This window comes from Polypterus senegalus, chromosome 11 (assembly GCF_016835505.1).
Source record: "Polypterus senegalus isolate Bchr_013 chromosome 11, ASM1683550v1, whole genome shotgun sequence".
NCBI classification, from domain to species: Eukaryota; Metazoa; Chordata; class Cladistia; order Polypteriformes; family Polypteridae; genus Polypterus; species Polypterus senegalus.
This window is the reverse complement of record NC_053164.1, coordinates 89,732,444-89,749,637: the sequence shown is the minus strand read 5'-3', so window position 1 is coordinate 89,749,637 and position 17,194 is coordinate 89,732,444. Positions and strand designations below refer to the sequence as shown.

At 38.5% G+C, this 17,194-nt stretch overlaps 1 protein-coding gene across 5 annotated transcripts in view; it reads left to right on the top strand.

Moving 5' to 3' along the window:
* The window catches only part of nsd3 (nuclear receptor binding SET domain protein 3), a 167,926-nt gene that overhangs the window by 33,202 nt on the left and 117,530 nt on the right, over nt 1–17,194 (top strand). For all 5 annotated transcript variants that reach the window (XM_039769239.1, XM_039769236.1, XM_039769237.1 and 2 more), the window contains exons 2-3: nt 4,766–5,673; nt 15,989–16,148. In XM_039769239.1, coding sequence (XP_039625173.1) covers nt 4,810–5,673; nt 15,989–16,148 — 1,024 coding nt within the window. In that variant the 5' untranslated portion in view covers nt 4,766–4,809. The remainder of the gene's footprint in view (nt 1–4,765; nt 5,674–15,988; nt 16,149–17,194) is intronic.

The following is a 17,194-nucleotide window of genomic DNA, read 5'->3' as shown; positions in this document are numbered from 1 at the left end:
GTTCAAAATAATAAAAAATTTTACTGTATATGATGTATGGCTTTCTGTATGTCTTTCTGTGACGATGTGGATTTGGCTCCACGCTCCCATCACTGTTTGGAAGTACTTGAACCCAACACCGTCAATAAATATAACCGAGTTGAGCTAGACAGTGGCGGCAACAACTGAGCAAAAGGATGGTTCAAAAAGTGCAAAGTGCTTTTATTAAAAGACAATCAAAAACAAAGTGTTCAATAAATAGTGCAGTTCATTCAAAATTCTTCAATAAATAAATAATCCATAAAACGAACGTGGAGATTAAAAAAAGCCAATAAATAGAACAATCCTTTAAAAACTAGAGGTTAAAATGTTCCATGTGGAAGCAGTCTTTAAAAACAACAAGCCCGGTGCTTCTTCTATGCTGGCGTCTCACCTGCTTCTCCCGACTAGGCTTTGCAGCAGACGAGACGCTCTCTCTGCAGCTGCCCTTTTTCATTCACACACACGAGACTGGAGACCTCCCAATCCCTGGCTTCGGTCTGGCACTCATCCCAGCCTTGAGACTTGGTTCAATCTAACAGCCAGGGCGCTCACATTGGACATTCCCCGACCAAGCCTCCCGACTCCCGCTGACTTTCCGGCCTTCCGCGCTGCCAGTCGCCTTTCCCTAGTCACTCCCGCTACCTGGTCGCTCAGCGGGAGCAACATCAACTCCAACCCCTGGGTGTAGGCCTAACGCCCAGGCCCTCGCAGCTGCCCGCGAGCGCTCATTCGCTCGCTCACCCACACGCTCTTCGTGGCTCTCTCTCATTTGTACCGACATGCTTCCCTAAAACCTCCTTCTCTTCTCTTTTCTTTCGTTCTTTTTCTTCCCCCTTTCCAACCGACTTGCGCTTCTTATTTTGCGAGGGGCCATAGCAGCTGCAGCACATTAGCCACGGGAACAATCACAGATGTTGGCAGTTCCTCACCTGTGCACTCGGTGAGAAACGCCAACACCACAGATTGCCCAGTGGCTTGCTATGGCCCAACGCCCCCTCACTAAGCCGCGAGTGTGGTGATTATTTATTTAAAAAAATGGCCTTCGCTCAGTGAGCTGTGGACCCATAACACCACACTTTCCTCTAGATGAATATAATTTGGTAGTAATTAGGTAATATTAAATTTTATCCAAATAGGTTTCCAAGTCTAGCATGCTGCCCTTTTTCCTTATATGTTTTTTGAAACTGGAAATTCAAGTACTGAATCATGAAGTTCATTCCAGAAAAGTTTAAAGATGAGTTTACAGACGGTGTTGGGCAAGGGTTATGCAATGCTCAGTTAAGAGATTTAGACTTCAAACTACATCTCATTCCACTCAAGCTGGTCACATTTTTGTGTGTTTTAATGTCAGGATTATAGAGAGAGTGCTTAGTTAAGACTGGACTTCAGAGTTCATTTCTAAATCCAGCCATGCTGGTAATGTGTGTGTTTAAAGACCAATTATAATCAATCAGCATGCCAGTATGACATCTTGCTTTTTCAAGGTTGCCTGGAACTCTTTAGGCAAAGTTCCTCTTCTGTATAGAAGATTAATGGACTGAGATCATATCATCGTATTGCCTTTTATGCCATGCCTCAAGGGGTGTAACTGAAAGGGGTAGTACCCCCAGTAACCCTTGACTTGTTCCTAGCTCTTACTGGACTTTGTGTGTTTAGTCGTCTTTCCTAGCCATGTCTCTTATTACACAGCAGAAAGCAGCAGTATTCAACTTGGATTAGTAGACAGATTTATTAATAACCAGAACCATTCAATAAATTGTTTTATGTGAAATTACATATTGATAATTATTGGTTATTGATCAATGATAATTCTCTGTAGTTAAAGTTTGAAAATAAAATTACAATATACAGATAGAACTTAATTTAACCTAATTTGTCCCCAGAGGGAAGTTTGGCCTTTTACAGAAGCTCTTTAAATAAATAAGTAAATACATTCTGTAAATAGGTAGATAAGTAAGTAAGTAAATACAGTAAATAAATAAACACAAACACTTTGGTCTAAACATATACTGGTATTACTATAAAGCAAGAAAATTCGAAAAAAAGATAAGTTCTGACTTGGCCATCACAGTTAGGAATGTGTAATATGTGTTGTCTACAATAATATCTTAATTGCTATTTTAATGATGTGCGAACTGAAATATCGAGTATGTCACTCACTGTGCAAAAGCAATCGAAAACACGTCTAGTGTCTTCACACATTCACTTTCTCATGTAACCTATCAGGATAGACTATTGCACATGTGCAAAGCGAGTGTATAGACATGCAAGGTCAGCACATAGCTGACTAAAATAATTGAACAAACAGTGCCAGGGGATAAAAAAATCTCTCAGTCTATGTCATTAGATTTAATTGCAAGGCATGGATCTTCCTCACACAAGTGGAGGTGGTTTGGTTTTGAAAAGAGTGATGTTGCTTAAAAGACAGCAACTTGCAAACTATGTCAGAAATCGTTTACCCTTAAAGACAACTCGACAACTAACTTACTTCACCATCTGTGAAGTGAAATTGATCTGGTACAGAGCCCTGTAGATGTTGGGTAAAAAAAAATGCGTTTGAACAAATTAAACCAATTAAACAAATTATTTAGTTCATTCAAACAGGTTATTTTTATTTCCATAAGATGTATATGCCTATCGGGAGCATTTTATTTTGCAAGCCGTCTTAGCTGGGGGGGTCCTTGATTCTGAAGCACATTTGTTTTCTTTCATTTCATTATTTAGCATATTACAAGCATTGTCATGAAGCACAATGTGCACGTTAATTTTTGAAATATCCCACTTCGCTAACATGGAATCGAAAACAGGTTTTTATTACCTTAATGGCCATAAAGGTTGAGGAAACACTGGTCTAATGTGATGTGATTTCTAGTTGTGTAATCTGGCCATCACCAACTTCAGTCGTCAAGTTAGAAATCCTCTGTGACAAGAAGCTGTGTAGTGTAACATTGGTTTTAATCAATTTTAATGTATATAATCTCAGATGTTGACAGTGGCATCTGCTTTCAATTTTCAGTTCAGAATTTAATTTTTTGTTTTATTTTACATGCAGCTAATGCTAAAGTGTGGTATGCAAGTGGCATACAAAAGTTTGGGCACTCTTGCTTAAAATGTCTGTTTTATTGAATTGATCACCAAAATGCATAATGTTAAAAATTATACATTTCTTTAATATTTTAAACAAGATTACATTTTAATTTCCACTATTCACAGGTGTAAAATATCAAAAGAAATTAAAAGAGCCCGAAGCCAAAGTTTGGGCACCTGACATGGTCAGTACTTAGTAGCACCCCCTTTGTAAGTATCACAGGTTGTAAACACTTTTTTTTTTTTTTTAGCCAGCTAGGAGTCTTTCAGTTCTTACTTAGGGTATTTTTGCCCATTTATCCTTGTTAAAGGCTTCTAATTCTGCAAGATTCTTGGGCAATCTTGCATACACTGCTGTTTTGAGATCTAGCCACAGGTTTTCAGTGATGTTTAGCTCAGGGGACTGTGAGAGTGATGGTAAAGCTACCAGCTTGTGTCTTCTGAGGTATTCCATTGTAGATTTTGAAGTGTGTTACGGATCATTGTCTTGTTGTAGGACCTATCCTCTTTTTAACTTCAACATTTTTTAACAGATGTTGTGATGTTTGCTTCCAGAATTTGCTGGTATTTATTTGAATCTGTTCTTCCTTCTACCTTGTCCCCTGTGCCACTGTCTGCAACACATGCCCAAACCATGATCGATCCACCCCTGTGCTCAATAGTTGGAGAGGTGTTCTTTTCCTGGAATTTGGTGCCCTTTTTTCTCTGAACATACTTTTGCACATTGTGGTCAAAAATGTATTTTGTCATCTTCAGTCCATAGGGCTTGTTTCCAAAATGCTTTAGACTTGTTTAGATGTTCATTTGCAAACTCCAGGTGCTGAATTTTTGGCTAGGACACAGGAAAGGTTTTCTTCTGACTCTACCATGAAGGTCATATTTTTTCAGGTGTCAGTGCACAGTAGAACGTTGCACCACCACTCCAGAATCTTTTAAATTCTCCTCAAGGTCTTTTGGGGTCAGATAGGGTTTTTATTTGTCTTTCTAGCAATCCAATGACCAGTTCTTTCAAAAAGTTATCTTGGTTTTCCACTCCTCAACTTGATCTGTACCATTCCTGTTAACTGCTATTTCTTAAAAACATTACAAAATGATGAAATGGCTATCTGGAAATGCTTTGCTATCTTCTTGTATCTTTATCCTGCTTTATGAGCATCAATTATTTTATTTTTCGGAGTGCTAGGCAGCTGCTTAGAAGAGCCCATGGCTGCTGATTGTTGGGACAAGGTTTGAGGAGTCAGAGAATTCATACAGCTTTACGATATACAGCTGTGAACAAGCCATAGCCCTAACATCCAAGTAAGGTCTGAGACCTTGGTAAAAGTTATCCGAGACCTCAAATATCTTGGGGTGCCCAAACCTTTGCTTAGTGCTCCTTTCCTTTTTTCACTGTACATTTGTACAAAACAAAAACAACATTGTACACTAATCTTGCATAAGCTGCTGAAAAGAAATGTGTCATCTTTAATTTTATGCCTTTTGGTGATCAGTTCATCTTCTGCTCAGTTAACTAGTCACAGTAACAGACATTTACAGCAAGAACAGTCTAGCATAAAAGTTCTAAGCATGTGTTATTTATTTAGAGATATTCATTGTAGTTTTGTAAAGTGCCTTTTTGATACATTTTTATTTCACTGTGTGCTTTACTTTTTTTCAGGCCCTGTAAAAGAAAGGGAATGTTAAGGATGCTGGAGCAGAACAATGGATTTCTCCTTCTCTTTCATGCAAGGGATCATGGGAAACACAATTCAGCAACCCCCTCAACTAATTGACTCGGCTAATATCCGCCAAGACGAAGTGTATGATGCTGGCAGTGAAAATGGTGATGATGTTGTGCCATCAGCCTATGGTGCTGCCCTGGAGACTGGTTTTTCTTTACCTCCTTCAACCACTGATGATTTGCCTTCAGTCCCCAATGGCTACCCCGCAAACATTAGCCTTTATGAGTCACAGACCAAGTACCCTGTGTATTCTCAGTTTCCTAATGGGTCTGCTAATGGATATTCTGCCATTCGAAGTTATAGTACCAGTGATAATCACTGTCTTCTTTCACCTGAAAATACCACGTTAAGGCCTTCAGTTCATGAGAAGGTCCCTGCTTCTCCTTCACCTTCTCAGTTGGCTTCTCCAGTTCTTCCATCCTTAATCCTTCCTTCATCACCACCCCCTACACTTCCTTCTATTACAACTGTAATAACTACTCCACCTCAATCTCAACTGCCTATTACTCCCAAAAAGAATAGTTCCCCTGAAATTAAGTTAAAGATTATAAAAACATACCATAACGGGAGAGAGCTATTTGAATCATCACTTTGTGGCGATTTGCTTAATGAAGTACAAGCTTATGAGACTTCACAGAGAAAACATGAACGTAAAAAGGAAAAAAGGAAAAAAAGCAAGCACAATTTGCACAAACGAGAGGAACATGTTCTAGCACCAGTTGTAGAACAGAGTCCTGAACAAGATCATGAACTACAATCAGTCCAGGTGCAGGCTGAAAAGTCCAAGCTTGAAGAGATGCACCAGAATCGCAAACCTCCCAAAACTACTCCAAAAGAGCAAAAAGTAAGTTATAATTATACCTATGCTAGTTTTTGAAATAATTTTAGGAATCAAGTGTGAAGTACATAATATTACTCACATTAATGGTATGGAAATTAATAAATTGCTTGAGTAGTGCATTGTGGCATCCATATGGAGCACAGCTCTGATTCTGAATGATGACTTGGGTCATAGAAAACTTTAGTTGCCTTGTACCTAGCATGAGTTGTCAGTTGCTAGGAGGTGCCAGACACGTCATTTATAGTTTGAAAGGTAGGTTTGAGTGCATAATGTTTCTTGGCCTTTTAATGGTATCTGGAGATTGGGGCAGTTATGTCATAAAAAACAATTTAAAGGGGTGCTTCCAGGTTTCCTGATCCTGTACATGACCTCATGAGGTAATAATTAAAGTAGTTGTTTTTTGCTTGTACTTCATTGTTTAAACACTTAGACTACAATAGTGCTTTAAAATTAACCCTCTAAAGGACCAGAAGCCAATGAAGAGAGGCTAAAACTGGAGTAATATGTGTGTCTGTCAGAAGTTTACAGTAGCTGCAGGGTTTTGGACAAGTTGCAGTTGAGAAAGCAATTGCTGGTTAACTGCAGTGTATAATGAGTTACAGTAGTCCAATCGTGAAGAAATAGAGACATGAACCACTTTTTCAAGATCAGTGAAAGGCAAAAAGGACTTTATCTTAGCTAACACTTGTGGTTGGAAATACAGGCTTTAACAATAGAATTTATATGGTTTCCCAACTTTAGGTCACTATGACGTATCATGCGTAAGTTACTAGCACAGTTTTTAATGTATTTTTCTAGTGGACCATTACATTCGTAGGCATTATGAATGTCAGAGAGCCCAAACGTCACAATCTTGGTTTTCTTTACATTAAAATCAAGAAAGTTTAATGACATCCAAGACTTGATGTCTTCCTCTCAATTCAATAAGAACATGAGGGAGTGTGTGGCAGTGCAGGTCGGCTCCATGCTTCCAGTTGATCAAGGGAGCCTCTTGAACCCACTACTGCCAATAACGTACCTGAAGGATGAGCCACAGGATGATGACACAACACACAAACATAGCAAGGGGTAAGTGCAAAAGTGCTGAGGTGCTTTTTGTTAAAAACAATCCATCCAAATACATCAAGTGTTCAAATAAATAGTGCAGTACAAAAAGTTCAATAAATGAATAATCCAATAACAGAAGGTGCTCAGTGGAGGTTAAAATCAATCAAATAAATATTCCTTAAAAGTGAGGTTAAAACCAGCAGAAACAGTCTAATAAAAAACACTCAAGCCCAGGTGCAGCCCTTTAAAACAGATGTCTCTTTAGCTTATCCTATTTGGACCTCACAGCACAGAGAGACATCAAACAACACGGGCAGACAACCTTCAGTTCTGGCTTGTGTCTCCGCCACCCATACGACTGTAATCCACGAGGAGCCACCTAGCCTCCACTCCCTTGGTTTCCCCCTGCAATCTCTGACCCTGCAGGGAAGTCCCTCTGGACTACTCTGATTGCTCCTACTCCCAAGCACAGCAGGTGTAAACTTCAGCCCCCTCTTGAGTGCCTAAATGACCTAAACTAAGCAAGAGCAGTACCTTGAATGCCATAACTTTCTGAAGACAAGGTGATAAGGATTTTATGATCCATTGTGTCAAAAGATTCAGTAAGTTCTAAGACCATAAGGAGTGCATAAGCCCCAAAATGAATTATTAATAAGAGGTAATTAAAAACCTTTAAAGGAGTAGATTCAGTGCTGTGGTGAGCTTTAAAGCCTGACTAGAGTTACTTCACCACTGTAATTTCTCTCCAAAAAGGTTGGGAGTTGCCGAAGAACAGCTTTTTCCAGCATTTTAGAGAGAGAGAGATCATTGTAGGCCTAAAGTTTGAAAGAACTGTAGGATCCAGATTTAAATAAGCAGGAACAGTCTCCACAGCAAAACAGCTGTTGACAATCCGCAGTCTACTTTATCAGTTGTGTTGAAGGACTGTGCTATGTTCCAATTCCATTATAATGAAATCCCCATTGTAACAATTTTTTTTTTTTTTGGTCCAAAACACTTCATTCAAACAGAATTTGAAAACGTAATTTTTTTTAAACTGAGTGACTAAAGCATTCTGCCTCTATAAAATTTAAACCTAAAAATCTTGTTTTATTTATTGTTTGTCTTTTTTTTTTTAGTCGTGATAAGGTTCCTCATCATATCTTCCAGTAAGAAACTGTTCTCTTTGATGCTTAGAAAATGTAGACTTGGTAAAACTGTAGGACAGGTATGAGTTAAGGCACTCTCACATAGACATCCAGTGATAAAATATTTTTCAGAAGGCTAATTGTATTATTCAGTCTTTTTATACAGTAGTACTGCAAAGGGGGTATCAAATTTCTACAGGCCAGAACTTGCACAGTTGTTTTCTCTTGCTCTAAGATAATTGGGATCATTTTCTGTGTTTCTTCTCACCTGGTGAATAATACTGTAATGAGTACCAACTAAATGTTGGAACTAAGATAGGGGTTCACAATTATGATGGATTTAGGGAGAGTGCATCCCAGGTACATATGTTTCCCAAGTACACTAGGTGGGAGAATCCCTTTGACAGTGCTACCTTTTGGACAACTTAAGGGCTGCATGGGAGATCTTTGTCTTAACAGCAGCCCTGTTGGAGTCCTTCAGAGCTGCTGGAGGCAGTTGTGGGACAGAGGTTTCTCCTGTTATTGCAGCAGTCATTCAGACCCATTAGTGCTTCTGAGCTCCACATCTGAAGGGCTAAAAGTACTCCTGGGTCTGGCTTTGAAAGGAGTCTTCCTGCCTCTGTCAGTGACTCTGTCACATGCAGAGTAGGACAACACTTACCTGGAAAAGATTAAAAGAAAATTAAGTTCCTTAGCATTAGACCCGAGTGTTACTCGGGCTGTGAAAACTGTGCTAAAAGCATTAGTCTTGAATGTCTACAGATGCATCTAGCATAAGCATTAGAGCCAAGAATCATTTGGTCTATAAAGGTAGTGTCAGCGTAAGCCCCGAGCATTAATCGGGCAACATTATAGGTGGGTCTTGCGTAAGTATTACGTCCAAGCATCACATGGACAAAGGTATCGGTGCATCTTCTTCTCTCACCTGGAAGTGTGATCAATAACCCCTCCCTTGATAATGGCATCTTGTAAGAAATGTTTTTCAGCAACCCAGGTGTTGCGCACTCTAGTGATACAAGCAGTGATGTTGAGGATGCTGAATAGGTTCCCATCAGCGCTCATGAGGATGTGAAACTGAAATGGACAGTGAGCCCGAAGGTATTTCTGATGAATCCAAAAGTGACTGGCTGTCTGTTGACCATGCTTCAAATAAACCAGCAGCACCTTGTTTTAATTTTGTGGGGCAGCCAGGAATAAAAGTGGACGTTGACAGTCAAGAACCACTCACTTAGGAAGTTATTCCTGGATGATGACATGATCACCAGAATTGTTGTCGAGACGAATTGTTCTGCTGAACAGTGTCAGGCAAATATCCATACTCCTAAGTAGTTTTCCTGTTCATAATGATGAGAAACCAGTAACTGCTAATGATATCTAGGCCTTTTGTAGGCTTATTGATTTTGCAAGGACTTGTAGTAAAACCTGAGCAGTGATGGTACTGGTCCAAGAACAAAATTTTCGCAACAACCTTCTTTGGAGAAATTATGTCTTAGTGTAGATTCTCACTAATTATGAAATATCTGCACTTTACCAACAATGAACAGTTTGATGAGAATACTCATCCAGCATCCAAATTGAAGAAAACTTGGGAGATATACCAGGCCATTGTTGCAAACTTTTAGAACGTTTGCATTGCGGGCCATGATGTCAGCATTGAAAGTCTCATGGCTTATAAGGGCAGAGTGTCATGGATACAGTGCATCACGTCAAAAAGAGCTTTGTGGATCTAAAACGGGATACATTTGGAATTTGGTACTGTATTCAGGGAAAGTGACAATGTTTGATCCGAAATACAATCTGTACGATGTTGCTATGTCATCAGTGCTGACTTTGATAGATGTTTTTCTGGATCAAGGTTACTATGTAACCATGGACAATTTTTATACTTCGTCAGAGAAATTTGACATTTTGCTGCAAAGAAAGACTGACACATATGGAACAGCGCATCCTAGTCATTATGGCATGCCTGAAGACTTTGGCAGAGCTAAATTACAGCGACGTGTGCTAGTAGCTTAGAAAAGTGCTTGTGCTGAAATGGAGGAACAAGACAGGTGTTTGTCTTAGCACTGTACATAATGCAGCTACAGTCACTTTACAGGCAAAAGGCAACAAGCAGGATATGAAGCCTTGTACTATGGTCGACTATAATATGGTGGGTGGTGTAGATTGTGTGGATCAAGAATTGACTTTCTATCTCGTTATGTGGAGGCAACAAAAGAAGTACTACAAAAAGATATTTCGTCATCTGGTGGAACAGTGCATTTGGAATGCATTCGCAGAAGCTGGCAAGGCTGTATTTAATGCAAACTCTACATGCCAGCTTGTAGAACAAATCGTTGCCGCACATCCACTGTCCACACTACCTCTAAGATGCGTTCGACCCAGCACATTGTAGATCAATCCAGAGTGTCTTATTGCTAGCTGTTTTATTGATTATATATAATCTAACTCATACCTGTGCACTCTGTTCAAGAACTGATGAATCTGGAAAGAAAATCCAAAAAGAAACACGCTATTATTGTCCTGTGATGTTTGATTATATCTTTCACCGTGCTTTAAAATTTACCACACAAAGGACTCATTTTGAGATTATGTACTATTTTGGCATCATTAGTAGTATTATTACAGTTATATTATTTATTTATTGTTCATTTCATATTTTTTTTCATCATTACTATTATTATTTGTATCATTATTATACTTTTGAGATTTAATTAAAAGTAATTTTTCATGGCAAAACAAATTTTTTTGGGGGGGAATAAACTGCAGTGCTAAGGGGTTTAAAGGACTGTATTATGTGAGAAAAAAGCATGGCTGAAGCTATGCTACGGTATTCTAGTAGAGGAAAAGAGTCTGGGTTGAACCCAGGAGTAATGTTGAGTAGTTGTGGTCGGGGTTAAGTGTCTGATTTTCTCCTATCTTCCACTGCCTCCACTTCAGGTAAGTGTTGCCCTACTCCGCCCACAATACTGACTCCTCTGGCGGGGACACTCCTTGTAACACTTAGGAACTCCAGGACAGACATTAGTTGGCATTGTATTTTTAAATCTTTGTTTAGTATGCATGTCATGTTCCTGTCCTTCCTTATCTTTTCCTAAATTGCTGCACTTCACATTCTCGCTGAATGTTTGTACCTATATGTGAATTTTTATTTCTTCACCCTAGTTTGCATTTGAGTGTATTTGAATATACTATTTACCTTGTCAAATCTTCTCCTGCTGTTGTTACTGACAATACTGAACATTGTTTACCAGATGTGAATTACTGGCATTCCAGTTATTTCAGTTGGGTATAAAACATCTGGCAAATCTTCTGAGATGACATTGCAGTATTCTTCACACACCATGGAATACAAAGTACAGAGCCAGCATGAATTGGATTTGGAGAAGGAAGAACATATCTATCTATCCATCCATCCATCCATCATGGTACATGATAGACAGAACAATTGAGCCACAAGTGAAGAGTGGTGCGGTGGGGCGGTAGCTTACTTGCAGTTTTCACAGATGCAGTAGACCTGATGATGAATGCAAATGTTAGAATAAATGGTGTCCTTTCTTTGTGAAAATGAAAGGACCAATGCAGGTACTTGACTGTAAATGAGGTGCCTTTTAAGAGAAAAAAAAAATATTGTTTGACTATAACTACTGTATATTGAAATGCTTGTGCATGTGTTGAATTCCATAAACCATCACTTATACTGAATCACTCGCATAGGTTGCAGATGAGTGAATGACTGTTTATTGTTGTATTTGCCTACATTGTCAGGTCTACCATGTCCATGAAAACATTGCAAGTGAGCTGTGTTCATTTTCAGCTTGCTCTGCCCATATGTGCCATATCATGTGTTCCCCCTTTGTCCACATACAGTAAAACTGATGCTGGCTGTTCATTTTGTATACTGACAGCTTTGGTGCTATATCATACACTTGGCACACTTCGTGCAAAATTGTATCTTGCATTATAAGTAAGGGTAGGTATACCCATCGATGAGCAGTTGTTCCTGATGAAGCGTTTATGACCTTTCACACAATGATTGTCAAACAAACCCGACAAGTCTGAAATCAAATTTGAGATAGTTACTGATTTAAGAAACATATATATACACTGTAGAAATAGACAGTAGACAGACAAAGGTTTGGGGATGGCCTGCCTGTATATTTGGGGAAATAAAATGCAGTCAAAATGAAAAAACATCTTCACAAACATGAGCTCAAAACAGAATTGATTAACATGATGAAAACAGGGTTAATAATATGGTGAAGGACAGAAAGCAGTGGAGTTGGGGATGCTTGAACAGGAACTGATGTGGCAGGTAGATGGATTCTGGGTACTGGACGTGACATCATCACATGGGGCCGGAAGTTACATCATCAGTGGGTGGTCCGGTAGTGATGTCACTGAGAGGCATGGTCTTTGGGCGGAATGCAGAGGGATAAAAGGAGAAAAGATCAGATGGCATCACTAACCCCTTGTTCAGCTGAGAAACCATAAAATTTGTGCCTGTGAACAGTCTCCAATGTGCATGTGTATGACAATACTAAATATTATTCCCTTTTTGGAGAACGGTCGCACTCTATTGCTAGGTAAAGTCAGTGTAGTTGGTGATGTGCTTTGTGAGCCTGTCACAAGCAATGTGAGAAAAGTCATTGCTGACAATATTTTCGCAATGCTTTGCATGGCACATAAAGTACTTGCCTGAAAGAAAATCCTGCTTCATATCTATCTAAACAAAATGAGACTGGTCCTGCCTTGTGAAGGACACAAACGATGGTTAAGAAAAAGCTGATACAGTGGTCAGGCAGTGAGAAAACACATACCCACGAGGCTAAGCAAAAGTGAATACAGTCAACCCTCGTTTATCGCGGTTAATCCGTTCCAGACCCTGCCGCGATTAATGAATTTCCGCGAAGTAGAAACCATATGTTTGTATGGTTATTTTTATATATTTTAAGCCCTTATAAACTCTCCCACACTGTTAACATTATTAGAGCCCTCTAGACATGAAATAACACCCTTTAGTCAAACGTTTAAACTGTGCTTCATTACAAGACAGAGATGGCAGTTCTTTCTCACAATTAAAAGAATGCAAACATATCTTATCTTCAAAGGAGCACAATCAAAAAATCAATACGTACTTTTAAGTATACAGAAGCACCGCGATAAAGCGGCATTTTGTAGAGGAGCGTCCTATCTTCTAGGCAAACGGCTACTGTGTAAACAACCCCCTCTGCTCACACCCCCTCCGTCAGGCAGAGAGAGTGAGAGAGACAGAGAGAAGCAAACAAAACAAGCGCCACACGGGAAGCATATCTTTTAGCATTGAGGAGTTTTAGTTAATGTGTAATACATGCTCTGATTGGGTAGCTTCTAAGCCATCCGCCAATAGCGTCTCTTGTATGAAATCAACTGGGCTAACAAACTGAGGAAGCATGTAGCATAAATTAAAAGACACATTGTCCGCAGAAAGCGGCGAACCAGCGAAAAATCCGTGATATATATTTAGATGTGCTTACATTTAAAATCCGCGATAGAGTGAAGCCGCGAAAGTCGAAGCATTGCATTGAGTTTTTGAAACCCCCTTGACTGCAGAAATGATAGTGAACTAATGATGAGGACAGTATTACTCAGTATATACTAGGGAATCCATTCCATTCCCGGGAATGAAACTGCTGTAATTCCCGGGAAACCGGGAATGGCCAAGCTTGCATATATAGCATGTAAAAGTGTAAAAATCGATCAAGAAATAAGTTGAAAATAATTAAGTGGCACAGTTTTTTGGCCCACGGTGTAGTGTGTTGCCGATTAATTCAGTGAACAATAGACCAGCAGCAGTCAGTCTCCCGACTTCCACTAAGACTGAGCACAGTGGACTGGGAGGAGTCTGCACCCTGCAGCTCACGAATGCTGGGACGGGGCAGACTTCATTGACGTCTGTCAGACAACAGCTTTGAACAGCAACTTGAAATTGCAATGCATGTCTGTTACATCCGCATTATCTGTACCAAGAAACTTGCCTAATCTGTGAAATATGTAATATAAACTGTTTACTTTATATAGAAAAATATTGTTTTGACTTAATATATTTCATGTTTCGTGTTGATTGAAAAGTGTCATTTTGCTTTTTACGATTAAATACTGAGGTGATTTTATGCTTAAGTTGGAGAGTACTTTTGGGAAAACACTCATGTCATGGCATCCCTTAGGGTTGTTCTCGCTTGTAGAACAAAAGTACAGAATTGGAAAATTCACACATAAAAAAAACTATGTACAGTGTCACCATAGTAATGTGTTTCTACTATACATATTATTTTATGTACCCAGCTGGTTGAAATGTGTTGTTTTGATTTTCACTAACAAATACTGAAGCAGTTGTATATCCTGCCACTGTGCAACCCTGGATTTTTTATTGTTTTGCTTGATTATAAATGTACACTAACATTTTAAAGTGAAAATATATTTAAACAGTAAATGCTGTATGCCATAAAATGATTTACTTTTATGTTCAATCAATGGATGCATTATCAGATGCTGAGCTGTCAAAAGGGTTCAGACATGACTTTTCAAACCCTGGTTGGTTATAGTATTGGAAAAAAAAGTGTTAAAGCAAAATCCTGGACTACTTTTGGGGGGAATTATGTCCAGTTTTTAAGGACAATGTTTTGGTTGTATTCCTTCTGCTAGGTCACACAATCTTCGAGTCTCATTTTGTGCATTTCAGGCCCTTAACAATGATTTAGTTGCTATGATGATCTCAAAAGTATATCTGAAGTCATACATTTTGCAACCTGTTTTCTCTAATAATGTAGTAAAAGGATAGGCTACGATACAAAAGATTAAAAAAATGTATTTTTGTATTGCAAGTAAATATTTAATTTTGTAAAGGAACTGCTTAATCAATACTGTCCATGGGGTCAGGGGAATAGAGCTGAGCAAATTGCACCTTCAATGAGCACAAACAATCAGTCATGGATGATGATATTGGTATATTGTAGAAAATTCTACACTGTACACATACATCTCAACACTTGCAGAAAGGGTGCAATTGAGAGTTGTCAATGAACTTAATGCTTGTATCTTTGTGATGCAAAGTTAATTTTCGCAAATTCAAAATAAGCTGTATCCAGACCAAGATCTGAACCAAGCACTTGTGAGATATCAGTTTAAAAGCCCTCTTCCAGTGTGCCCAATAATAAACTGCAGTAACAAAAATAACCACTAATTCAAAATAATAACAATAATAAAAGGAACTTCTCTTGATTGTAAGATTTATTCAGTCTCTAGATGTATTGTTAAATTGATTGTGTGCTGTTGGGGAATAATGGTGGCTGTTGTCCTTATGTTTTACATTTTGATTGCTGTTTTATTTGTCAAATCAAATCCCATGAACCTGTTATGGCAATAAAATATGTATTTACTTCCTAATTACTGTAGCAGTAATTAAAGTACCAGTTTATATAATCTGTATTCTTGTACAAAGTAGATTTTTTTTTCTGAAGTGGCCTTTTTGTGTGTCATCAAAGAATATTCTCCTGTCTTGGGCAGATGGTATGACAATATGAAGCCTGCCTCTTCTTAAACTAGACAGAGTTGTAGAGGTTATTAGAATAGGGAGTTTACATGCAAGTTTGACGTTGTCCATTACATAGACATAAAACGCCCAATTGCTCAGGAAAGGTACAGACAAAACTTCATGGGATTTGTATGTGTTGCTGTCCAAAAACCTCATGTGTGTGGAATGTACCGATCTATTAAGCATTTAAATAATACCTCTTGATCAACTACACTTCTTTACTAAACATAATGAAGTAACCATTGATCTTCTAGAACATATAAGTAAGGAGTTTTTAAACTGAAAAACAGATTTCACTAATTAGTTTTCAAAGACATTTTTTCAGAGGTTTAACTTAAATTGCATATATGAATACTAGATTCAAATGCAAGCATCATTTACATTAGCTTAGGATTTCTTAAGTGTATTTAATAATATTTGGGCAATGTAAATAGATATAAAATATTTATTACATATTTACTTGATGTAATTATTTGTAATGCTATGTAATTGGATTATACTGTGTTTCATCACTGTTTTGAAATTTACATTGATACAAAGACATTTAACTTTTTTCGTTTTTGTTTCTTAGGTTCAGAAGCACTTTCCCACAGTCATTGTTGGTCGAAGCTGTTGCATGGACCACCAGGTTGGAGATCTTGTATGGTCCAAAGTTGGAACCTATCCTTGGTGGCCTTGTATGGTATCATGTGATCCTCAGTTAAATGTTCATACCAGAATAAACTCACGAGGTAAACCTTTTGAATATTTCTTTACACTAAACTTTAGTTTCTGAATATGTACAAACTAGAAAGACCAAAAAAACTCTCTATTTCAAATGTATGTTTTATAATTCTCTACTTTTCATTACACTTCAAAAATATTAATTTTATTTGACTCTTGCAAGCTTTTTTGAGTAAGTTTTAAATTTTATATAGTCTTTGTGTGTTAACTTGTGTATGTGTATCCTGTTTGTTTTTGGTGTATAGTGCTGCAGAGCCTGTATTTTGAATATATTTAATTTCACCCTAATGTAGTATCTATACTAATAAAAGACAAAGCCCTCACTGACTGACTGACTCACTGACTCATCACTAATTCTCCAACTTGCCGTGTAGGTAGAAGGCTGAAATTTGGCAGGCTCATTCCTTACAGCTTCCTTACAAAAGTTGGGCAGGTTTCATTTCGAAATTCTACGCATAATGGTCATAACTAGAAGCTATTTTTCTCCATTTACTGTAATGGAGTTGAGCTCGAAAGCCGTGGGGGCGGAGTTTCGTGTGACATCATCACGCCTCCCACGTAATTACGCAGTACGTAGAAAACCAGGAAGAGCTCCAAAAAGCGCTTAAGAAAACATGCATTATATAATTAAGAAGGCAGCGAAACAATTAGAAGTGAGCGAGTGACATATAAAACCATATTCAGCGGCTCACGTGAACTGGCGCGTCGCAGACAAAAGCAACAGTTCCAAAGAGTGCTGAACAAAACCGAATTACACTGCTACGCTCAAATAGATAAACCACACGCCGTGGCTAATAGTAGAGGCTTCGCCTCTAGCGCCGACGTCCGAGGTTCGATTCCCGAGAGAGAGGATGCACTGAGTATGTACGCACGCATTTTTATTCATTTTAACCGCATCCCCTTGGTTTGAGACATATGAAAAAATATGCTGTTAAGGCAGAAAGACAGATCACCAATTGAAGCTTTATGAATAAAGGATACTTTATTCACGATCAATGATTGTTTTGGTAAAGCCATACTCAGTGTATTCATTAGATGAACGGTAAAAAAGTAA